We start from the raw sequence: 25,839 nt of genomic DNA, 5'->3' as shown, positions 1-25,839 counted from the left end.
CAAAGTGGTTAGTACTCAAGAAAAAGACGATCATCAGAGTGGTACCTGACTCTGACAGACTACCACCACACTTAGAGCGCACCAATTACCTCACATATCTGCAGAAGAACTTCTAGCTTCAAAATCATCCATTACCAATTGGCCATGGATGGCACCTTGTAAATGACATATGCCTCCCAGTACGCTATACCCAACCTGCACTTCAACCATCCCTGGAACTTCCAACAACTCCAAGTCATCTATATAAAGGGAACAGCGATGACAATAGCGGAAGTGATTCTGACAGCTATGCATCATACTTGTCCTGCAGTGATAGTGAATCTTAATACAGTAGGGGACCGCATACGTCTACCATCTTGGATTTTAAGGTCAAGAGGACTCTGAATCATGAATTATGCCATTCCATTGTGTTTCTGACACCAAAATTAGTGGGAATTGACATCTAAATTGTCATTTTTGGCCATCCACGTCAAGAAATAGAACTTTATCAGTTTTCCAAGATGGCGGTGGTGGCCATTTTGAAAAACATCAAAAATAACAACTTTCACGCCATTTTCGCGAGGTATATGGGAGCTTATTTTTTTTAGTATCAGTTGCCCTTGTTAAATCCACTGAGAAACTTTGGTATCCTCAACACGGTCACGGATCCTCTGAAAATGACTCTACTAGATTTAGAGTGGTTCTCTGTGATCAAACAACAGACCAAAGCGTTTGGGTGTAGGTCTATACGAACTGTCTGTCAAACCTTTCAAAACACCTTTCCAATTATACGCTGCAACCGTGTTTGAGAAATTAATCTAGCGGCTGTGCTAGGCAAGAAATGTAAAGAAGAGCTGTTATCCTGCAAGTGCTTTAAATTTCTGATTTACTGGGTTGATGCGGATAAGTGAGGCGGATAAGATGACTTGTCGAGACCAAGACCCACTTTTTTCTTCGAGGCAAGCCAAGACACGAGACCTACAATTTTCTAAAATTACAGTCGAGACGGGACACAAACGCGCCGAGATCGAAACAAGGCATCGAGACTTTGGACAAGATTTTACTCTACTAGCTAGCCTACTTCTTCTTGTGACTGTGCAGTCAGAACTCAGAATATAACCTAAATACGCAAGAAAGAATTCATTTTTTCACTCTCTTGACCTCGTGCACTGTTCCGCTTGAACGGAAGAAGGTCACAGTTTAATAAGATTGTCACCACAAAAGCCTTTGTATTCACTAGCCTACAGCTTCCAAAATGTCTCGATGTCTCGACGTAAATATCGAGACATCAGATGGCCGAGACCAAGACGAGACTTTGACGGTTCGAGACCGAAACAAGACTGAGACGTTAAAAACAGTGTCTCGAGACACTCATCAATGCAAAAAAAACAACTACAAAAAGAAGAGGCCATAGGACCAACACCAAAAAAAAAAAGAATAAACAAACAAATTTAGAAACAGTAACAGGCAACGGCAGGCAGCGAGGTGATGGTAAACAAGATGGGGAAGTTAAAATTCCAGATCTAATTGTTGTACTATTTTGAGAAAGTGGTTTTTTAATTCGTTTTTGGAACATCTTCAGGTGTTGTTTTTAAGGTCTACAATGAAGGTGCTCATGAAATTTTAATCTTAGGACTTTAATTTTTTTTTCTTGTCTGTTGGATTTGCAACTCGATAGGAAAATTTCTGTATAATTTTCTGTCGAGCGTTGTATTTATGAACGCCATTTTAAGCATTTGAAACATTTGGGAATTGATCAGGCAACATATTGTGAGCAGATTTCAATATAAAAACTACTCATTCAAGATTAAATATATCGTTCAATTTAAGGACATTAAATTTAGAATATAAGGAGTTTGTTGAAGTTCGCAGAAGAGATATTAAACAAGCTCTAATAAAAATATTGTGCATTGTACGAATTCGAGTAAGTGACGTTGTGGAAGCTCTATTGTGACGTCTTAAGAAAACGACGATACACCGGCGCATGGTTGACGTCTATGACGCTGTACCCTCACCTCTATGACGACGGTACCTCCTTCTCTCTCTCCGAGAATACATTCAATCTGATCATCTTTTACTGACGTCACGTCACAAGGGACTTCACCCACCAACACGGAGACGTCATCAACAGCAGTGCCGAAACCAGAGCCGTCGATTGTGACTGTGCTCCCACTGACATCTGCAAACAACGCTGTTTTGAAATCGTTGCTTTCAGCAAATATTTTGCAACGACTTTCATAATAACTTAATTGTATCCACAACACTTGAGCAACTATTTATCGTTGTTTGTTTGGTTCTTATATTTAGACTAACGCCTTGTGAGTTGTTTGGCCTCAAAATCCTTGTTGAAATCACAGTCACAGCACGTCAGATTTTGCATCGTTCAATGAATCTCGAAGGTTGCCAATGAGCAGTTTACATTGCTCACATCATTAAAGCATAAACCGTGTTGTTACTATTGAAATATGTGCGATTTCTTGGTAAGACTGAGACTAAGATTAATGCTTTTAAGAAAAGCAATTCTCTACGTTAAACCTCTTGGGTGGAAAAAAATTCAGTTTATTTTCTACCCCACAGCGAAGTGTTATGTTATGCATCCAGTCTGTCTAGCCATCAAAAGTAGCCACGCTCCCAAATTGGACCTGGCCAATGTTTAGAAACAATCTGCTTCACCTTCAGATGGTGTGATCGACGTGACAGTTGGTGTCGCACTGTCGGAATAATCGAAGTTGGCGGAAGGATATGACTCGTCATTTGACGTCACTTTGACGTCAACACTGCCAGCAGCGCCAGAGCCAGTGACGCAGGTGATCAAGGAATACGTAATTGAAGTGATGACACAAATTTTATTGCCAATGGTAACTGTTGTAGAATCATCGCCGATGAATCCGTTGCCTATGACAACAAAAACAAGAAACTGAAAATAAGTTCGGAAGCATTCAGAGATTTTGTTTGAGTCGAATTCCTTGTTTCTTAAATTTACATTTTGGAAGTGAGCCATCAAGGAAGTCATGTAGGCGATAAACCTTATCTATGTTGGCGGCCAAAAGTTGGTGGCCAAAAGTTGGCTGCCAAAAGTTGGCTGCCAAAAGTTGGCTGCCAAAAGTTGGCTGCCAAAATGCAGTTTTAAACCATTTTTCATGGGCGATTGTCAGGAAAACGTGTTACCAATAATTGTGAGTTCCGTTCCTCCTTTAGTGCTTCCGCTAGATGGCGTCAAGTTAGGAGTCAATGCCGTGTTGTCGATGATGGCGGATTCACCAAATTCTGCAAACCCTGAAAAGCGGAAAGACCACCAATCACTTAGGATGTAGTGCGATTTTAGCGTCATTTCAATTGCTTGCACGAGCAAGAAGAACGCATTCCACAGATTCATAAATGCCATCAATTGTCGGCTGCATAGCCGAGTGATGAGAACCTTTGAACGGCAATCGAAAGGGCGCCGGTTCGACACCGCTCGAGAGCATGCGGCTGTGTCTGTGGCAGGACACTTAAAGGCACGCCTGAAGGTGTACACGAAGATTGGCTTCCTTGCCTTCCCGTCCACTTAATCTAAATCTTTCAACAACCGGGTGTAAGCCTGGGTACGACAAACAAAACATTGCCATCAATGTTTACAAGACATTCCTTTAGCTGCATATTGCATTTAATTTGCTAAAAATTGAATTCAGTTTTAATGAAAGTTAAACCACATTTAAAATACTTGAACTGCCACTCCTTGACACAATCAGTCAGGTATGCGCGTTGCAGCAAATTCAACAAGCAACATCTAATGAGAACAAATCAGCATATGATGCACAAGAAACCAAGCGCCTGCTACAACCAGGGAGTCGAACCGTTTGATTTTTCCGGTTCGGGTCCGGTTCTGGTTCAAAGATTGTTTCAAAATTTGGTTCAGTTCCGGTTCAGGTTCGAAGAAACTTAAAACCGGTTTTATAAGTTCCGGTTCGGGTCCGACAAAATTAGGCCTAGGCCTACTATTGCCCAACTACTAACTAGCCAAATTGGGCGTGAAAACCGCAAGGTTGGCAACACTGATCTCAACACTGCTTTGCTCAATTAACTTGCCTTTGTTGTTTGTTGCACAAGTTACAATCAAACTATATTGTCTATGATGTCACAGAACAGAAGTTGTTTACCTCAAAAAATTCCTCTCCAAAGCATCGATGATAGTGGATCGTGTGTTACGGAATAGGCTATAATTCATCAGTACAATGTGGCCTCCAAGATAACAACATGCTACGTACAGCTTCACTTACCACAATGCGAACAATGACGTAATGCTGGAGTGAACCGCTTTTTTCAACCGGTTCGGGTTCGGTTAGGGTTTAAGCTAACTCAAATTTTCGGTTCAGTTCCGGTTAAGGTTCAGACAAAATCGCACCAAAACCGGTTTACAAAAATCCGGTTCGGGTTCGGTTCGACTCCCTGGCTACAACGCGAAAGCAATTGCAACAGAAATCTTAAAATTCCTCATTCGAACTTCATAGTTAAAACAAAATTTTAGAAATCCTTTTCATCGTCGATTCATTACAACCAAAAGAGCGTAAACGTTTGTACATGACGACGGTTAACAGAACAGTTAAACAAAAGTCTCTTTATAGAGATGAAACAGAAACATCACAAGTGGCCGATGTACCTTTCCCAGCGACACTGATAGATATCATATTTGGACCGACCGGAAATTCACTAATGCTGCATACCACCTCAGTCTCGCTCGCTGACGTCACTACACAAGACTCCGTGATTTCATTCGATGTCAACGCAACAGTGATATCACTGTTGTCAGTTGAGAAGCCTGTAATAAAATTAAAAGCAATTTGGTGTTAGGTGAAACCCAAGAGATTGTTAACCGCATTCAAAAAAATAAGTAAGTGATGCTGAGGAAACGTCAAGAAGCAAGTTCGTGCTAGCAGGGAACCTTGTGGAGCTCAGCTTCAACCTCGTGGCAACTTTGCCCCGGGTGTAAGTTTGAGATCATTGAGGTAAAATCATTTATAGGAATGCCAAGATTAAATTTACAAACAATTCCTGTCACTATCAATAAAACTGCAAATGAGCACCTGATCCTGTGAACGTCATCGTGAGGTCAGCTGCGTTGTCACTCATCCATGACGTAACAGATGGAGTTGCAATGGCGGCATACGCAAAGTTGCAAGTGCTTGCACAAGTCGAAGGCACGGAACTACCAATGTACGGATGAAAGTTTGTCAAAGACTTATTTTGATCAGCAAAGCTTGTTTAACAGAAGGACCTAAGGGCTGTATTTTCCTCGCTTTAAAAGAAATGTTTTCACCTTTTGTGGTATTAGGTCGAGAATTTGGTTAACTGAATTGCGTGAAGTTTCTGAAAGCTTCCAGTTTAACAGAAAACCGGATTTTCAGTTTTGGGGTGAAAAAATAAATTTTTGAGAGTTTAGTCATAAGGTAATAATTTTTGTTATTAGAGATCTTCACAAAACTCTACATTTATTAGTGGTTATGTGGTAGGCCTATTAAAGTCTAAACTAGTGCTCTTCATCTGGTGTGCACGGTGCAAAAACGGTGCTATTTTGAAGAGGTAGATGCACAGATGTTATCCATTTAAAACTATTCAAAATTCGAGGTTTAACAAAATTATTCTAAACCAATCTGAAATCATCTTGCGATGATATTTCAGTTCATTTCAGTTGTTTTTATTTCTGACCATCATATCAAAACATTGCACGTCAACATAGAAAAAGTCGAGAAAAAGGTAGAAGTGACAAAACGCGAACGATAAAACGTGCTTGTGACCGAAGTAAGTTATTAGTTGAAGGATTTGGCAAGGCGGTTGCAACATCTTCTGCATATTTGTTAACTTACGTAATGTAAAAAGAAACTCCAAGTTTAAAAAATATTTTGGTAAACCTACTAAAAAGGAAATTTGCAACTAGGTCTTGGGATTATAAGGCATCAAGAGTCAAGAGATAAATCCAATAATTTCTTTCTGGTTATAAGTTCTGTACGTACAACGTGCTAACATTATTATGCTTTGATGAATTTGATTGAGATGAATCTTGCTTTAAACTAATTTCTGAATAATTGTCAATGGGCAACACTTGGGCTACCATGCAGTAACATAACACATCAGCCCAAAATTAACACATTAGCAACTTCATGAAAGAACATGAACATTTTTAAAATCAACTTTTTCCATTTATTGATGCCCATCTTCGTTGCAAGAAAATTTGAGAACTATTTTAATGCTGAACAGCATGCCACAATTAATGCTTTTTGTTGCATTTCATAACCTATCCTTTGTGATAGACTAACTACAGAATTTGAAGATTCAATTGTAAAGAGATACCATACACTGACTTGGGTGCACTTGTGCTAGAATACAGAAGCATATTACATGAAAAGACAATTTTTATGCTTGTTCAAATGCCAACGACGTCTTTATGCGTAAGTGTTTTTTATTTCTGTGAAATCAAATATCAAAAAAGAATTTCAATCAAACACATTGATGAGGGAAGAGATTGAAAGGGATTAGGCATTTTTCGGTTTGATTTATAAGTTCGTTGTGGTGGTGTGAGCGTCTGGGGCCAAGGGTCAATCCTTTTACCACCCCAGATTCACGATGTTGATAAATGTCCGCCGCGTTAGCTCAGTGGTTACGCGCCCGGCTCAACATCACGCGGCTCTGAAAGACCTATTGACTTTTGTATGTTTTATCAAATACCCGTACCATTGCTCATGGAGGATTTCTACCATAAGGTTACAATAGACAAAATCATAAAAATTATTCTACAATTTAAATTTTTTTCAAATGATTGGTTGCATGATTGTGGCATGAAACAGCAATTCAGGGATAAACATTTTTTTCAAAAAGTTCTGAATTGAGCCAGCATGGCAAACAAGACAGGTCAACAATGACTGTCTGTGACGTTTTCATAATGAATTTCCGACTTGCAAATCGCTTCACTTCGTGTTTGAATTCATGTGCATGTCAGTGTAGGCTAACGGCCTTATGTTTATATGCGAACAAAAGTGATGGTGATCAAATCAATATCTCAACTAAACGGAGATAAGAAAACAATCTATTTTGACATAAAAATACGTATTTCTGACATTAGTTTGAGAAAATAAAACTAAATACCCAAATAAAAAGAAGAAAGCAGTCTATGGTGAAAGGCGATATAGCATGAACAATAAAACTTTTTTAAAAACTTTCAAGATGCCAATCCCAATGGTGGTTTTTAGCTCCTTTCCTGCCTTGATTGAGACACATTTAATAAAATAACAAAAAGGAAAAAAGTTTATTGGAGTAAATTGGTGATGTTAAGGCGAAACATTTTTAACTAAATTGCTTTGAGACTTCACGCAGAACCAGCATTGTTCAATTATCCTCACCACGTCCTCACCTTACTGTGACTACGACCTCTCCACTAGAGGCGATCGGAGGAGCCCTTGTAATGCAAGTGATTGTGTTGTAGTTGCTCTCTATCGGATCACAAGTACTTCCTCCGCTCATTGAGATTGTTAGCGAACAGTCAGCAGAAGAAACATCGCAGAATCCGGATCCCTGGTGTGATAGTCGAACAAGAGTAAGCGAGGTGGCGCGCTAGGATCCGTCTTACAAGGAAGATGGCAATTTCGTTGTTGCTTAAACTTTCGTAAAAAGATTCTGACTAACTCATCAACAAAGTCCAATCGTCGCCAACAGGAAAATCATATTAACATTGCGATGATGTTTAGAAAAATCAACAAGGTTTCTGACGACAAAGCGTGGCGGAACCTTTGTAGTAACGTAATAGTTACCGTTTATCGCGCAACACAGAATGCTTTGTGTGTAAATAGAAAATCGTTGTAGAGGCAAGATACCTGAATGTAAACTTTAGTTCCACCAGAAAGCGAACCCTCCGTTGGAGATATTGACGTCACAAGAGGTAGCAGCACGAATGTTCGATCTTTAATGTTGCGGATTTCGTTTCGTGCTCTCCCAGTCCCGTCTACTGTCACGACCACCTCGTGATAGGTACCTGCAGCAACAGAATAGTTTGGCGTTAGCATCATTGTAAGTGTGCACTATTGTTAAAACGGTAGCTTACACAATAGATTTGACTATGCTCATAAAAATATTTAAGCGATCCCATCTGATTAATTCAGTACAGTTATGGCATTGCATTAATTTTCTTCTCACCTACAGTAAGACCTTCGGTTGATAGGACCTTGCATGAAGCAGAAGTCGCAGAAGAAGAGATTAATTCACATGTTTTTCCTCCAACAGTCACTTTTGGGCCGGCAGTGAACCAAGAACCTGACAATACAAACGTAACAATGCATGAAACAACGGTTTGATAAAGCCGGTGAAGCAATCATCATTATTCTGAAACAAGTGCTTTAACTATCAAACCTGTTATCTGAATGATGTCGTCAGTGGTGCCGCTTCTGGGGGTTATGTTGGTTACTTTGGGGGTGAGGCTTGTGTCAAACGTGAATTCATAACTGCCAGACTAAAATAAGAAACCATAACTTGATTGAGGTACAAGGAAAAAGAATTAGCTCCTTGCTAAACAGTACACTTTTACAATAATTTATTAAAATCTATGTTTGATGCTATTTAATGCAATTTAAAAAAAAAAACAAAAAAAAACAAGTAATAAATTAGTCAATAAATGTACTCTTGCGCCGTTATAATGACTTATTTAATAATTATGAAGACTTTCAACTATGCGTGGTTCGATCACAGAATAACAATTATTTCTTTAGTCCAGTTAATGCGACGTTTATTCACATCATTTCAACAGGTATAGTTTCATAGTATTCTTTACGTTTTCGGTGTACACGTCAAAACTTATTGTTTTTCTGCAATTGCGTTTACCCATCAGGAAGTTTTACACAGCATTCTATGGACGCTATAGCGCTTCTTCGCGCAATGCGACAGATTAATTATTTTCAATCTACGTTTGACAAGAAAGCATCACTTCCTATAGGTTTCCACTCACCGAGTATGAAGCCTCCTGGCTGTTCAAGGACACAATAAGTGTGCGTGTTAGTGTTGATGCGGCGACGGAGCGTATGATTCCACGCATGAACACACCACACGTTGTTTCATCATCCACGCATCCGCTGCCGTATTGGATGTCACCAACCGTGTTGATAACGACAGTGTGTCGGCCTACACGATCAACAATTTGTTTAGGCCGAAAGTATTGAAATAATCAATATCGTTTCAAACTGTTAAAACAAAACTATGTTTAATCAAAAAATAAAAATCCTAAAATGCAGACACCCAACTCATGTTCAGCAAACGTTTCGAAAACTAAACTGTCTTCATCTTCAGTGCGTGTAAAATTTTCTTCTTTCAGTGCATTTACACTCACTAAAGATAAATGCAGCATACTTTTCAAAACGTTGCTGAGCATGAATGTGTAGTATTTACATTTATGATTTTAAGCTCTTTATTTTTTGATTGGATTGACCAGACGTTCCAACCATTTTACTCCAAAACTATGTTTGTTATGAAACAGTTTGAAAGCTCTAAATGGAAACTGGTCGCACCTGAAGCAGATGGTTCAAATTGAAAGCCATTATTGTCATACTCCTTGCTTGAAGAGTCGGCGGTAGTGAATAATCCAATCGCGGCACCCGACACCTCGATCGGCACTGACCACGCCCATGTCACGTGATCACCGACGACGACTCTGCGTGTCGAGGGCGACCAACCGTATCCGATGCCGAAAGCTGCAAAACAACAAATTATTGTTTGGGTTAGCGCCGCTACTTCGATTGTAAGCGATTTATAGTCACTGATTGTCAAGGCTTCATCACTAATTTTAATCCTAAAATTTAAGAAACAAAAGAGAAAGTTTGCTTCCCAACAAATTCCAAACACACAGTTGGCAAAAAGATAACAATTACAGTGATAACAGAACACACAATAACAGCCGCTTCTCAGATCCACAAAAACATGTTGGCGATACGGCTGGAGGCATCGAAAAAATTAAGCAGTTAGAAATTTGAACGGGTCTGATGTTACGCAAAAAGTACAAATTAACAGAACACGGATGACAATCAACGCATTCCACCTGGTAGCCTACAGTAGCCTATGTGATAAAATTACCTCGAAACTAGCCCACTCTTTAAAAAGTACTTTAATATTACAACCAACTTTTATAGCAAGGGTTGATTCTGTATCCTCTTAAAGTTTAGCTTTTAAGAAAGGTAATCGCCAATTGGAAAAATCTCCCAGAGATTAATCTCCTTAAAAATATCCACCAGAAAAATATCTCTCTAAAAAATGTCCAACAGGATAACGAGGATATCAAAACTTGTTAATCGGTTCGACTTAACTACTCACTGTGGTACAGTAGGCCTTCTGGTGCTTTTTCTTGATTAAACGTCAAGCTGTAATCATGAAACGAAACCTCTCACAGTATTTTGAGCAGCTTAACACGTATAAACAAAATTACAGTAACTTCAAATTGCTGTTGATATTTCATGACACACTTTAAAATTGAAAGAACACAGTATCAACAATGGCAACTCTGACAGTGTCCAATACAACTACACTCTACTATTACGGATAACTTTCAATTGTTGTAGCTCAACTGACAGAGTAGATATTTTTTCTGGGTTGATATTTTGTGGGAGATTTTTTTCGAGGAGATATTTTACCTACATTTTTTACCTCAGCGGTGGCAGACAATTTTTATGCAGTAACAAATTTACTAAATTTAAGATTTACGCTTCGATAGTTCAAGGCATTGAACAAAAAACTCGAAAGCGAAAAATCACAAAAATAGTCAAATGATACAAAATTATACTTGGATGTCATAAAAAATGACGAACTCATGTTGCAGAAAACTATCTCAGTGTGGCTGTGTAAATTGAGAAACTTTAAATAAATTGAATCAAATTTATAAGCAATTAAGTAGAAGCTCGTAAAAACAATATATCATCTTTCTAATAATGAATTCAAATACAACATAATAAAATCCATGATCAAAAGTGGAGATGACGTCATCATCACAAATGTTGTCATGATACCAAATGACGTCTTACTTGGATGCAGGCCAGAATTCGTGATGGTGTAGCTCGAAGCCGCCGATGACGTCTCGCAAGTCAAACTTGTGCCGGTTGCGGTTAAGCAATTACACGTGACGTCACCAAACTTCAGTGACGTGTCGCATGTTAATCCTTGTCCGGTAATGGTTACTATGGTTCCCCCAGCAAGAGATCCCGAGGTGGGGCTGATGGATGACACTTCAAACGTGTAAGAGACTGACCTGTGAAACAAAACATTGTATGTACAGCAGCAAACTTTCATGAATGAAGAAACTTCTTGATCAAACGGCGCTGGTTCGACTCTCGGATTGTGCGCTTGAGCAACGCATTCTAAGGACAGCTCTCGGTTTACCGCTACCTAGTGGATGAAACAATTTGCAGACAATAAGCGGAAACAAGCGGAAAACTTCACTCTGTCAATTTCGGTGAACGATTTCGGCGCAGCACCGCACATCCTCGTCGGAAAAAATAGATCCAGTACACCCAAGAAAACTTCAAAAACTACAAATAGTGTGAGAAAAAGTATGAGAGATATAACATGATGTTGCATGGCCACCTGGAGATGCGGCCTGATTTGTCACATTTTGCAGATTTTGATTACAGCTACTGCTAATGCTTGACTGACATTTTTTGAGATGTTTTTACTTTTTGCGGTTTCCTAATGACATAAAACTTTTTTGTTGCCTTGGGGAAGCAGTAGCAAATGAGAAAAAGTAAGTTGAAAAACGCAAAATCAGACTGTTATTGAAAATTAACAGTCTGACTAAAATCTTCGAAATCAAATTTTCTTTGTTTTTCAACATGTGAGGATGTTAAAACCTATTGTGTCATCTGGGGAAAAGAATAAAGAAAGCGTAAAAATCTAATTTTTAGAAAAATTTATTTAAACGTTCGCCCAAAGTTAGAAAAACCTGGAAATGTCTGCAAAATGTGACAAATCAGGCCATATCTTTAGGTGGCCATAGATGTTGTTGTGCATTTTTGACCTATTTCTTGCTCTATTTATTGCTTATTTAAAACCTACTAGGTAGCCTACTAAAACAAGCTATTTTCTACAATGGCTGGAAGTCATATTAACCTGTAGCACATTGCCAAACTTTATCTTCCCGCTTTCTTAGAACAGTATCTACAGCTTAATCGGCTATACTTATAATATTGTTTTTCATTAGGCCTACCGCCCTACCATAAACTTGCCACCACTATGGTACGCTTCCTGTTGCTGCCTGTTATTGTTTCTAACTTTGTTTCTTGTTTTTTCATTGTTATTTTTTTCCTTATTGTTTTTTATTTTTTTTACTTTGTTGACCCTGTGGTGTTTTGCTGCTATCTAAGTATGCCAGGCCACCAGCATCGTAATCGACGTCTTTATATATCTGGGTGTTATAACTGTAGTTTACGCGCTGTCGTGCGAAAGAAAATAAAAAAATAGTTTGAACCTTCACCACAAATTCCTTTTTAAATAGGCTATAAAAGACATCAGCATGCTTGATTGATGTTTCATAAAGGGATAAAGCAACATCATGGTCAAAGTTACTTCCACTCTTTCTGCAATGCAACAGGTAGCAGCAATTTTCACTTATTATTATCAATGTAAGATAGAATCCTAAACACACATCAATAAGTAAATTGATACAATTCTTGTTTGAACTTAATGTTCTGGATTACTTCGGTTCCATGCATCCGATTGGTTGAAGCACGACTTTGACATCATAAGTGCCATGCGGAAGCGATAGAGTTGTGAGAACGATCTGGGTGTCGGCCCATGACGTCACATCGTCAATCAAACTATCTCCAAAATAAACTTGTCCTTTGGAAGTCCCGAATCCGTCCCCGTCGATGGTCAAAGTTTCACCTTTTGTAAGAATACCACATCAGCAATTAACTATGCAAACCACACGGCGGAGTAGTGAAGTTGTACAAATGATACTTTTGAAATGGTTTCGCATTTGATATATGAGACGATTTTCTATTCATTGATCCATTGCATATTCTACGTCATCTTTTTATGAAAACTTTTCCTGGACAAACTAAAGCATTATTCTTAAATTATTAAAAAAAGGGGGCAATTACTTTAAAGCCGTATCAACGTAAAGTCAATCGAGGATCCGCGTAAAGCAGATACAAAAGTATCAATAAATTTGAGCAAAAAATGTGAATACTATAATATAAACGACGACCTTTAGGAGTAAGTTAATATTATAGTATTCACATTTTTCTCAAATTATTCTTAAAGTTCGATTTATAACAAAAAGCATGTTCAGCTCCATCCCTTTTGAAGCTCGATTGCGGCTGATGTGTGGTTTTCGTATCATGTTAGGTGATATTAGTGGTAATTAGGTAATTTGGATAACTTTTGACTATTTTTTTTTTTTTTTATTTCTTTAAACTTATTTAATCTTTAATTTTTTGGCTTATTTTCTTTTGCCTTTTTAAACACTATTTTTAAAGAAATAAAAAAAAAGAGTCAAAAGTCATGCAAATTTCACTTTGTGTCGAGCTACATATACTTGAGAGGTTACTGTTATTTTTATTCACTTGTTGATTTATGCATATAACTTTGCATCTTTTGTGGATCCTTCTCTTGTATCATGGGCCAATCCTATAGATGTTTGCTGGTACTCCTCTTCATTTTCTTTCAATCTTAATACTTACATGTGCCGCTAGTATTCAATTTCTTGTATTTTGGATTCATCTCAGATGATTGTTATGTTCTAGCTTAGTGACAAAATCCTATCTTCTTCTCAAGTTTTTATTTTTAACAAATTCCATTCATTGCTTAGCACAACTTTTCTCAAAAAAAAAACACACTTTCAATTGGCGATAAACTTACGTTTCGCTGGAGTCCGAAATTAAAAATTAAATCAATTCTCATTGGCTTATGACAATCACTTTTAGAAACTATCATCCCAAAACTTGAAGACAACTTTCTACTTTGATTTTACTGCGCTAAAGAGATCGGAAGATCGAAACATTGGCCACTGTCCGTAGTTACTTTTAATAATGTCTTTTTAGACATTATTTTTAAACAAATAAAAAAGAGTGAAAGGTCATGCAAATTTCATTTTGTGTGGAGCTACATGTACCTGAGAGGTTACTGATAGTTTTTCATTAATTAACTGTATGTAGTCTATATTCGTTTCTTTTAAGATTGTCTGATAACATTTGGTGGGTTCAAGTTTGACCAATCAACAAATTCACCTGCAGAGTTCAGAGTCTACAAAGCTATCAGGCTTAGCTTCCGAAGAAGAAAGCTTTCTTGGTATGAGGAGATTCATTTTTCCTCAATAAATCACAAGAACCATGAAAATTATTTCCATCAGGATATCTTTAGGTGCCATGGGAGGTTCTAAGAATGGCCTTTAGACAATTTATCATTACATCCAGAGATGCACCACCTGGCTATAACCAAACAAGTTTACACTTTCGGCGCAATGCTAAACTGCGGGGAGTGTATTATTGGTTGTGGACTAACGTAGGCGCTGTGATTTTAAATAACTTTAGCTTAAAAAATTACAGCACTTTTTACACAACTTGCAATTAGAAATAAGTCACCTCCGGCAGCAGAAAGGGCTGTCACAGACAAAGCCGCGACTCTTCCAACGCCTGCGGTTGTGTATTCAAACAAGCTGCTTGACTGCACTGATACACCAGCAGTGGCAACATCAACACTGTACGACCCAGCCGCTCCGGATGACGTCATGCATTCAATGGATGAATACGTTGGAGTACCCGTTACGAGGCAAATGTTGCCATCTATGTAAACTTCAGAGGAACTATCAAAACCTGTCATTTAAACAAAAAATACATCATAAATAAGTCATCAAAGAAATAACTTTACAATTAACAGTGCAAGAAAATATTTGTGATAAAGATTAGCAAGTAAGCAACACGTAACAAAAACAAATAAGTTTATCTTTTTTCCATTCGGGCTGTAAAAAGGTAAAGGTAGTCCCATACTTGATTCCAAGCATCAAGGGTGGGAAGACACAATTCTTATACTGTAGCCTACTAAGCTTTCGGCTCTAACAAGAGTGAGATGGCCAGTTGTTTTCTCTAGGCTATCTTTCCTTAATAAGCAACTACGCCCACCCAATTTATTACACCCTGGGTAGAGATGAGCAATGTTTATCAACAATCAGCTGAAGCCGGAAGTCGATCCAGGTTTCAATTCTTGGAAAGCCAACGTCTTATCGGCCACACCATCCCACCTCTATACATCAGTAGCAGTATTCCATCCACACACTGCAGCCATTGATCTCTGTAGCTATCAATTGCTGTAAAATTTGCATTTTCACTCGAGTTTCGCAGATAAGGCTGATTCATCCTAACGTTTACTCTGTGCACTTTCGAGGTTAAAATTGGATTTATGGAGATGTAGCATAGCGAGAGAAAAGTCGGCAAGAACTGAGGCGTTGAGCCCCTAAAAGGTTTGCTTCGAGAACCAACTGATGGGCTGTGTTAGTTGATGCGCCAATTGGTCTCTCCACAGATTAGCTTGAACCATCTCTTATTGTGAGCTGCAGGTAGGAAGTCAATGAGAATAAGACGAAGACAATTGGTGATCATTCTCATGGCGTTATTGATGGTGACATCAACCTCAGCGACGTGTGCACTGTGACATCGGGCTGGAGCAGCATATTCGGCGGTGCTATAGACCAAAGCAAGAGCACTTATACATGGCGATTCAGCCAAGCATTGTAGCAGATTATTTCGTGCTGACAGTTTGCATAATGAGTTGCAATATGCTTTTGTCATATAAGTGATTGAGTTTTCCTTTTAGGTATATGGGTTTTCTTTTGTGTGGAACTGAAGTGCCGTTGAGAAAGACTGAGGTTTGCCGTTTCGATTGCTTGATGTTAAGTGGAACAGTGTTCCCCTGGTTTTCTTCAGGCTTAATATGCGTTTCCACAATCTCACATGCTTCGACATTAAGGCCATACCAGCTTTAAGTATTTCTTCCACATTATGCCACTGTTCGTCAGAGTAGGCGTTACTTAGATTGTGAGATGTCACTGATGTAAACGCTGAAAAGCATGAGTGACAGGCACGACCCTTGAGATACCGATTATTTCATTTCGTAGGCTATGAGAACAACTGCATTTTCTATCGCTGGTTTTCAAAACAAAGTCCTATTTTCCAACTAACATTAAACCTTAGCGCCACGATAGAAAGCGGTATGATCAATCAAAATCATTCCTGCCTTTTTACTCTTTTCAAAACTGCCTCGATGTTAGGCTATTGGTTAGCTTGACTACTTGGTGACTGGTGCAACGTCAGTGTCCTGACATGATCTTGTACAAGGACGCAGAGCAGTGGTATAGGGAAGTAGCTCCTGGAGCCACCAAGGGGGTTGTTGGGTGCCAAGCCAAGGGGAGTAGCTGACTTGAAGACTTGTATGTCATTTCGCTGCATCCTGTTGTCTGTTGTACCACGTCTATGATCGCAGTGTTCTGTAGCCTATGTTATCGCGATGGGCGCAAAATAAAACATGATTATTATTGTTACCATGGTTGCAAGGCGCTGGTCCTGGAAACTAAAATGGTCCTGGGCAGGTCATATAGCAAGATATCAGGACAATAGATGGACTAAAAAATTGACAACATGGACACCACGAGAAACCAAAAAAAAAAGAAAGGAAAACCAAAAGTGAGATGGAGGGACGACATTGACAAACAATGCAATAGCCTACAACCAATTGGTACCAACTAGCACATAATCATGTAAATTGGCATGAAAAGGGGAAGGCTTACGCTCTGCAGTGGGCTCTCACAAGCTGAAAATGATGATGATGATGATTATTGTTATCATGGTTGCAAGGCAACTACAGTAGCTTTCCATCATATTTTCAAAATTGCTTTTCGGCTTAAGCAAGTTGTGTAGACTTTCTTCAATCACATCAGGTATTTGTAACCACTGGGATTTAAGAATTTGTATGGGATGTTATCGGGACCTTGTGCTTTTTCGCATTTTATTTGGTTAATGGCACATGAGAGCTCTTTGGTGGAGAACGGAGAGCTCTGACAAATATCCATCCACAGTTGTGGCACTCCAGAGTTTACTACACTCTTGCTCGAATGCGAGGGCACGGTCTTGTCTGCCCAAACACGTCTATAAATAACTAATAGGTTACAAATAACATTGTATAAAGAAACTAAATAACTATCTGGAACTCCTGGTGAACAGCCTCATTCAATTTTGACAGAAAGAAACTGTCGAAATAAAACTACAAAACAATGTCCTTTACATGCAAATTTACGCCATTGTGCTGATGATGCAACCTCACCTGATCCAGTGATGGTGATCTTGGTACAGCCGTGAATACTCCCGCTTGATGGCATGAAAGAGTTCACTTGGCCATCTACCGTAAACGACCTGAAAGCAGCATCAATATCTGCTGATCCTGAAAATGAAAATAAAAAATGTTTCGACAGTTTCGCATCCAAACTGAGTAGGCTAATAATCACTCAATAACGAAGTTGGCAAAAACCTGAAAACATTCTGAGATATCTTCAATCTTGAAAAATAATTTTAAAGATACTTTTTAAAACTTAAGGTAAATCTTAATGTTAAACTTACCTTTTCCGGCGACAGTCACTGACAAGTCATGGACTCCAGATGGGGAAGGCCCTAAGCTGCATTCAATTGTGTCTTCCGATGATGTCGTCACTTGGCAATCTATTCCTCCTATTTTGACGGTGTTGTCATTGTTTGTTGTTGAAAACCCGCTACCTGAGAGTAAACAGATATTGCAAACCACTCTTTACAACAATGCATAAAAAAACATGGACGATAAGTCATTAAAAAAATGAATTAGAATCAAATGCATCAATTAACCTGTAATAGTGATTATGCTTCCAGGAGATCCGGTGGAGGGAGAGATATCAATGACTGAGGGGGTTGCAGAGGCCGCCCAGTTGAAGTCGCAAGATGAGTCGACGTCATTGTCAAATGCTCCCTTGCAATGGGATGGGACGCCGTTAATGTAAACTTGCACCTAAATGCAGCAAGGTTCAATAAAAGAGGCCCTCATGTGGCTGACTTAGTAAACTGTTTCAGGTTTGGCTTTTAAATTTTTCGAAATGATTTCATAACGGAGACTTAGTTTTTACAAGTTACGTTAAAATGATGACAAACTTGAAAAAACACTTTAATGAAAATTGAAAATAATTAACTGAAAAAATGCAAAATACTAAGAAATGTCGAAATACGTTCAATCCAAATACCAATGTATTATTCAAATGCCTTTTGTCGCTTGTTGGGTCAAGTCAATGTCAGTTTTGTGTATAAATTACGTCAGAAATGTTTAGCCCAGGTTAAAAATTTTAATGTTGTCTCCTCATTTATTGAATTTGAAAACTCTCCACAGGAATTGTTGCTAAACATATTTCCAGAGGGTTAACGGGATGGGTGCGGTTTGCGGTATTGGGTGGTGTGTGTTGTTAGTTGCTGGTTGTACTTAAAGGGTGACAGAAGCAGACCTGGTCCGGCATTATTAAGCAATTTTGATCCAAAATTGGTTCTAAACTAATTGCATCTTAATTTTGTTAGAGTCACATTACAGTTTCAGTTTACGAGAATGTCCATCACTATGACAACCCCCCCATCACTATATGACAATCCCCCCATCACTATATGACAACCCCCCATCACTATATGACAACCCCCCCATCACTATATGACAACCCCCCTCACTATATGCCAACCCCCCAATCACTATATGACAACCCCCATCACTATATGACAACCCTTCCATCACTATATGACAACCCCCCATCACTATATGACAACCCGCTCATCACTATATGACAACCCTCCCATCACTATATGACAACCCCCTCATCACTATATGACAACCCCCCATCACTATATGACAACCCCTCATCACTATATGACAACCCCCCATCACTATATGACAACCCTTCCATCACTATATGACAACCCCCCATCACTATATAACAACCCCCCAATCACTATATGACAACCCCCCATCACTATATGACAACCCTTCCATCACTATATGACAACCCCCCATCACTATATGACAACCCCCTCATCACTATATGACAACCCTCCCATCACTATATGACAACCCCCTCATCACTATATGACAACCCCCCATCACTATATGACAACCCCCCATCACTATATGACAACCCCCCATCACTATATGACAACCCCCCCATCACTATATGACAACCCCCTCATCACTATATGACAACCCCCCATCACTATATGACAACCCCCCCATCACTATATGACAACCCCCCCATCACTATATGACAACCCCCCATCACTATATGACAACCCCTCATCACTATATGACAACCCTCCCATCACTATATGACAACCCCCCCATCACTATATGACAACCCCCTCATCACTATATGACAACCCCCCATCACTATATGACAACCCCTCCATCACTATATGACAACCCCCCATCACTATATGACAACCCCCCCATCACTATATGACAACCCCCCATCACTATATGACAACCCCCCCATCACTATATGACAACCCCCCCATCACTATATGACAACCCCCCATCACTATATGACAACCCCCCCATCACTATATGACAACCCCTCCATCACTATATGACAACCCCCCATCACTATATGACAACCCCCCATCACTATATGACAACCCCTCCATCACTATATGACAACCCCCCCATCACTATATGACAACCCCCTCATCACTATATGACAACCCCCCATCACTATATGACAAACCCCCCATCACTATATGACAACCCCCCCATCACCGACAACCCCCCATCACTATATGACAACCCCTCCATCACTATATGACAACCCCTCCATCACTATATGACAACCCCCCCATCACTATATGACAACCCCCCCATCACTATATGACAACCAACCCATCACTATATGACAACCCCTCCATCACTATATGACAACCCCCAATCATTATATGACAACCCCCCATCACTATATGACAACCCCCTCATTCTAGAAAAATGCGTTGTTCAGAAAGTAGTGCAAAGAATCTTGTTTTCTTCGGTTTAATTACATCAGGAAATGACTTTCAACCTGTTTCGCCATCAATCAATTTCTCGTGTTTGGTATGGAATCAAAATAAAAATTTGAGGTCTGCATACAAGTATGCGTTTGAGCGCTATGTGTAGACAGGTGAAGGCAAGAAACGATTTTTGCGCATATCACGTTTTCGTTACATACAGTTTAGTAGACCTACGACATGGCATTCACTTTTTTTTTTGCATCTGCAGCTATGAAACGGTTGAACTCTCACCTGGGGGTTGGAGTGGGCTGTGCGTAGAAAATCGCCGTATATTGGGATCATGTATAGCCCTCCTTGAACGGTAGTGGTTATTTTGATCGTGGCTGCGTCGGGACTCGAGATGAGACCTGAAGCATCGGCCATCATTTCAGGATAATTTCCTCCAGGAGACTTGAAGTAAACGTCCCATTGGTATCTAAACACAAGCATTATTGTCAGAGCAACTTTGAAATAATTAGTCACTGCAAAGCAATGAATGATTGTAGTGATGGACCAAACCGATGCTACTTTTCTCCTGTCAATATGTTCAATATTCAGAGTAAGAAAGTGCGGCAATTGCAAAAGTTTTACAAAAGTAGATGTAATTTTAAAAAATGACAAGCTGCGAGTTAACACAAAAGTGTGATAGCGAAAAAAACTATTTTCATTATTTCACATAAAACACACTTTTTTACAATAGCTAGGTTGTGAAAGATAAAGCCTGTCTTAGTTGTGGACCTTGTGACATCTCATGCTGTACATTAAGTCACTGAAGATAAAATTTCGTTGTTTTTTTAAATGGATTATAATTGAAACAAGTTTCAAACAAAACTTATATCAAAAATCCTTCTAGGTCCGTCCGTCTCACCCAGAACAGGTTCCGGTTCTCGACACTTCAACCTCAGTGATTTGTTCTAGGGTTTCCAACTTGTTTTTAAATGAGTCTTCTTCTATGTCGGCTGGAAAATTTGTAATCGCAAGAAAGGAAGAATCGGAAAACGAGATGCCAAATGTTCCTCGTACTGGAGGAGAAGCGGCCTTTGTTCGTTCTACATGGATCTAAGAAGACGTGATGCAATATGAATGTTGTAGGCTACTCAAGCTGATTTGTAGACATCGGTGACCAGTCGAGTTTAAACAATTTAATAACTTTTATAAAAACTAGCTATCGTAATATTCTCTAATTTTTGCTTACACCTGTGACCATTCGTATTACCTGTGGGGTCCCATCTGCAAAGCTGTAGACGCCATTATTTGAAGAGCCGCTCTTAGTGAAGGCAAACCCTGAAGAACGTAAAAAAACGTGCATAGTTTATCAAGTTCGATGTAGCCTTGTCTCAGAACAATGTTTGGCAAACTGGCGACCGCATCTCAATTGTGGGTCTTCAGCAATGCTTAGTGGATCGTAATTATATCATTGTTTCAGTTTCATGAAGTAATTGTTGGCCCTGTTCTAACCGTGCGATACATTCATATTATTTTAAAAAGTTAGTACTGGTATTGCCAAAGGTTTACTTTTGGCTTTCTGTTGTATCATAGTTTCACTGTAGTGTGTAGTTCGATGGTCCAAGCAAGTGCTGAAACATTAGTAGACCTACCAAGCGATTGAGGTTTATGTTTAACAATATTTTTAGTGTCAAAATGGTTTCAACACCAATTGAAAAGTGCTTTGGGCCACAACAAAAAAGCTGCTGATCACCGACTTAAAACATCGTTACATGGTCTTAGTTCCTCCATTTTATGAGATCAATGATAGTTTTGTAAACACGTTATTTCTAAACAAAATGATAGTATAATGTAAATCCCTTTTCTTTGTATATGCAAAGTTGCTTTCAATCCTTTCACTTCTAAGTTTGGGAGAAAGTTAATTCCTGATGAACTTCAAGCATACGCTCTTGTATGGGGATTAAAAAAGCACTAAAAGAATCTTACTGATGCTTTGGAAATGAGCATGGAGAGATAATTGAAATCAACGTGAGATTTGGGACAGGAAATCTTTATTTTCACTCTGAGAAAGCCAGTTTTGAAGCTTTAAAGATTGTCTAATGAGGTGGGCAAGTGAATCTAAGAAGATGTCAGAATGATATTTTCGGGGAGGTACCTACCAGCTGTTGTTACATCTAAGCTGAATGTTTTATTCAGTTTAAAAATAGAAGCAAAGACAACACTTACCCAAAAGAGGAAAGTTGTATCCACACTCGATGGGGTTAAAGGTCAATGTATACTCGTCAGAAGTTTTCACAACGTCAACTGACATCAATTTGATGTCCGGAACTGCGGATGGTACAACAAGACGGATCGCATCTGTGAGTACAAAAAGCAAAGGATAAAACCGATTTGACGAAATTTCCACTTTTCTTAAATCTTGATAAAGATCAGAAGAATTATCTATCAAGATATGAAACAAAGTCTAAGGTGCAGTTAAAACACATGTGAGCATACGGCCTCGATCCCCACAAAAATTAAGGGCTTTCACCTCTTTCATCATTTGTAGCTTAAGCTAGTTATTGTAAAGATGACATTTTTTGATAAAACCTTGTATTTCATCGGAGGTCAATGACGTGGTCCCGATGAAGATGTTGTCCAGGTACAAGTCGGTTTCTGGGTCGGAACCTGCTGTCACGTGGACGCGGTTCACTTTGAAGTTGTGTCCCTTCGGGTGGTCTGGAAAAATAGTTGTATGCTATCATTGTGGAATTTAGATAAAGTGATGATTTTTCTAATGTGGTAGCTAGGATGTATTTGTCTATGTTATCATTGTGTTACAAGACAAATAAAAACTACAATTTCTACAAAAGATACAAAAGTTGGTTTATCATGTTCCTTATTTCTTGTTGCAAAGCACAATTGTTTTAATATTGGTAGGTAAAGTTTGCAACACTACAGCAATACAATGTGCCGATGTGCAGATATTATTGTATAGCCTACTGCTCATTCACTGTAGCCTACAAGGCCACGGGATGTTACCAGCGGCAAGCCTCGCGTTGAGGTCATAGCAGATGTGGCTCCATTCGTCATCCAGAGTAGAAAGACCAACATTCCATAAATATCTTAGTGACTCAGTGTGAAGCACAGAGGAACCGGTGTCATCAGTCTCCGAGTACACGTAGGAGACGCGGAGATAGTCAGCTATGTCTCCTTTGTACCCGAAACACACCTGAATACATGGTCACGTCACAAAATGTCACTATCACTTGATATGTAGCATAGATGCCTCCCTCACGTAAAAAGTTCTAAAATCATCTTGCAATTTTTTCTATCTGCACAAGATTGGGTAGCTTGTAGACCAGACAGTGGTAGCACAGGGTGTCGTAGGCTGCTGTTAATCCGAGAAAAATAGGCTCATATTTTCTCGCTATCAAAAGCAGCTTTTTTGGTTAGATGTAGCAGCAATCGAAGCAACTGATTATTTCAATCAACAGAGCATAGAGCTTCATGATTTTTGCATGAAACAGTATTTTTAGATGAACTTTGAATCAGCTTTGAATAAAGGTTTTTGAAATTTTAAAATGAACATTTTGTCACTAGCATTTCTTTCCTTGTGCACAAGAACACCACCACTTGCACATATACACCTGTTTGTATATGGAGAGTATGTAGGGATTGTCGTCTTCGTTGAAAAGATCATTCGGGTTCTTCAAGGAGTAGCTCCCACAGAAAGATTGTTCAGCGGATCGTGACCCGCTCGGGTAGGAATCCGTTTCACCATCGCTGTGACGTCACATACAATGTTAGTCATAAGCTACTCGGGAGGGGGTTTGCAAAAACCTTTAAACTTAACTAGCTCTGATTTTCGGATACACAAGATATTCTGAATGCTTGTGTTATAATTTTATTGAAATGTTCCTCCGTCTACTTCCTCTATTCCAAAAAGTATTTTTCGGGAAGAGTAATATTTACAACCCCGTAAAAATCGATTCAAATTGTGTTCACATTATGTTTATTTTTAGCAATTATTGGTCAAATGCATTTTGATACTTTGCTAAAACTCATCAATATGCTGCAACCGAAATCCGTTTTGTTGCAGTCTTTGTCATAAAACAAGGTAAAGTTGTCGTAATGCTACTGCGCATGACTACGCGCATGCGTGAAGCCGTGACGTAAATTATTATAGCAATGCGCATGTTCCCGTTATGTAATTGTTGTCCTTATGTAATACTTCTACTTTCGTTTGTATTTGCAACCTCGTCACTGCCTAATTCATGAATTATGAAATACACTGAGCTTGTTGCTGTAAAACCTTAACTGGACTTTATCTGTGGATGGATACACATTTTGACCTTGTTCTACAACTACTAGGCTAGACGAACAAGCCATTATTTGTTCACAAACAGCAAGCCTACTACTGGGCATGATCAGCCATGAACCTTGACTTTTCATATTAATCAAGAAAACACAAAAACAAGCAAACATTGTTCTTCAAATGTCAAATAAACAACACCTACGCAAAAAAAATTAAAAAAGGATGTCTATCCTAAGATTAAGCATATACAGTAGATATCCAATGCTACGTTAGGGTATCAGCAGTATAAATTTTGTATAGTTAACTGAGGGGTAATCGGCCTAATTTCATGGGACACATATGTCCCAGCGGTCCTCAAAGGGTTAAAAATAAAATCATTTTGTAATAATCTACAATATCACACATAAAAGATGATTAGCCTATATGGTTGCAGTTTCTAAAATAACTTTCCACGGCAAAAAGCTTCATGAAAAATGCGACGTTGTCGTGCTGAAAATTATTTAGGCCAGCGGTACAAAAGTAGGCTATTTGGATGCTAGGACATGAAGAAGATTAATTAATTTAAACATGTTTATCACGGAGGGATTTTGATTAGAAAGCAAAATGTAACTGTAGTTACAGCCGCATAAACTTAGTCAGCTCCATAGAAAGTTTTTGCATTTACGTCACGTTTTACGCATGCTCGTCATCATGCGCATAAGTCGTAGCAGTAATTTTATCTTGTTTTGTGGTGAAGACAAGAGCAGAAACCCGTTTTCTACTGTCTTGCAACATACAGTAATAGCGAGTTTCGAAAGATAACAAATGATACTTGACCTTTAAATGCCAAAAACTAAAATGACGTAAATATAATACAAGACGATTTTTACGGCGTTTTAAACATAAAAGCAATTTTCCAGGTAGGCCTAAGGGGCTTTTAATGAAAATTTCAAAAACATTATACCAGAGATATTAGAATATTTTGTGGTATTTGAAAACAGAGCTAAAGTTGAATTTGACACTAAAAACACCCATTTTTTAAATAATTTTTGATGTAGGCCTACTCGCGTGGTGACATTGTTATCATTACAGAAACTAAGCCATTGACAGAGGGTTGCACGTTATGATTGCATTCTCGGTCATTCTGATCAATTATGAACCGATGAGAATGGTATCTTGTTTTCCTGGCCATTTTTTTGCTAAAGAACAGAAGAGCCGCAACTTTGCAAAGAGTAAGCTGCACTGCAGTTTGCCACAAACTATTGTTCACTTACTAGTAAACCATTGCGTTCCCCATTCCACTTTGGATTTTCGTCGGGCATGTTGGGCCAAAGAGATTCAAAACGGCGGAGGCCACATCAGACTCGGAAGCGTCCACTTGGAGGCGTGGAGAGACCCTGTCGTTCACCATAAAGGTGAAAGTGTCGAGCTTCGGTTCACCGAGTTGTAAACTGGTCGCGGTGATTGTTAACGGGTCATAGCTGAAGACTTCCAGAGGCCAGTTCCCTGCGCAAAGCATCAGAGATATCAACATAGACCGACTTGAAACAATCTGAAGTTAACACAACAAACTGTAGC

General features: G+C 39.0%; 1 protein-coding gene across 1 annotated transcript in view; it reads right to left on the bottom strand.

Annotated features, from left to right (window-relative positions):
• Positions 1-25,839, bottom strand: part of LOC145784891 (fibrocystin-L-like) — a 100,597-nt gene that overhangs the window by 58,140 nt on the left and 16,618 nt on the right. Inside the window, exons 13-37 of the mRNA XM_082596729.1 lie at positions 25,536-25,767; positions 23,615-23,750; positions 23,007-23,196; positions 22,575-22,703; positions 22,212-22,343; positions 21,256-21,323; positions 20,908-21,098; positions 20,292-20,475; positions 17,844-18,003; positions 17,586-17,738; positions 17,293-17,409; positions 14,562-14,792; positions 12,675-12,861; positions 11,007-11,230; positions 9,504-9,686; positions 8,948-9,120; positions 8,356-8,455; positions 8,143-8,259; positions 7,824-7,981; positions 7,364-7,524; positions 5,043-5,164; positions 4,619-4,777; positions 3,148-3,255; positions 2,653-2,874; positions 1,995-2,158 (exon numbers count right to left, since the gene is read on the bottom strand). Of these exons, the coding sequence (XP_082452855.1) occupies positions 1,995-2,158; positions 2,653-2,874; positions 3,148-3,255; positions 4,619-4,777; positions 5,043-5,164; positions 7,364-7,524; positions 7,824-7,981; positions 8,143-8,259; positions 8,356-8,455; positions 8,948-9,120; positions 9,504-9,686; positions 11,007-11,230; positions 12,675-12,861; positions 14,562-14,792; positions 17,293-17,409; positions 17,586-17,738; positions 17,844-18,003; positions 20,292-20,475; positions 20,908-21,098; positions 21,256-21,323; positions 22,212-22,343; positions 22,575-22,703; positions 23,007-23,196; positions 23,615-23,750; positions 25,536-25,767 (4,001 nt within the window). The remainder of the gene's footprint in view (positions 1-1,994; positions 2,159-2,652; positions 2,875-3,147; positions 3,256-4,618; positions 4,778-5,042; positions 5,165-7,363; positions 7,525-7,823; positions 7,982-8,142; positions 8,260-8,355; positions 8,456-8,947; positions 9,121-9,503; positions 9,687-11,006; positions 11,231-12,674; positions 12,862-14,561; positions 14,793-17,292; positions 17,410-17,585; positions 17,739-17,843; positions 18,004-20,291; positions 20,476-20,907; positions 21,099-21,255; positions 21,324-22,211; positions 22,344-22,574; positions 22,704-23,006; positions 23,197-23,614; positions 23,751-25,535; positions 25,768-25,839) is intronic.

This window comes from Aplidium turbinatum, chromosome 15 (assembly GCF_918807975.1).
Source record: "Aplidium turbinatum chromosome 15, kaAplTurb1.1, whole genome shotgun sequence".
Lineage (NCBI taxonomy): Eukaryota > Metazoa > Chordata > Ascidiacea > Aplousobranchia > Polyclinidae > Aplidium > Aplidium turbinatum.
This window is presented reverse-complemented; position numbering and strand designations above follow the sequence as displayed.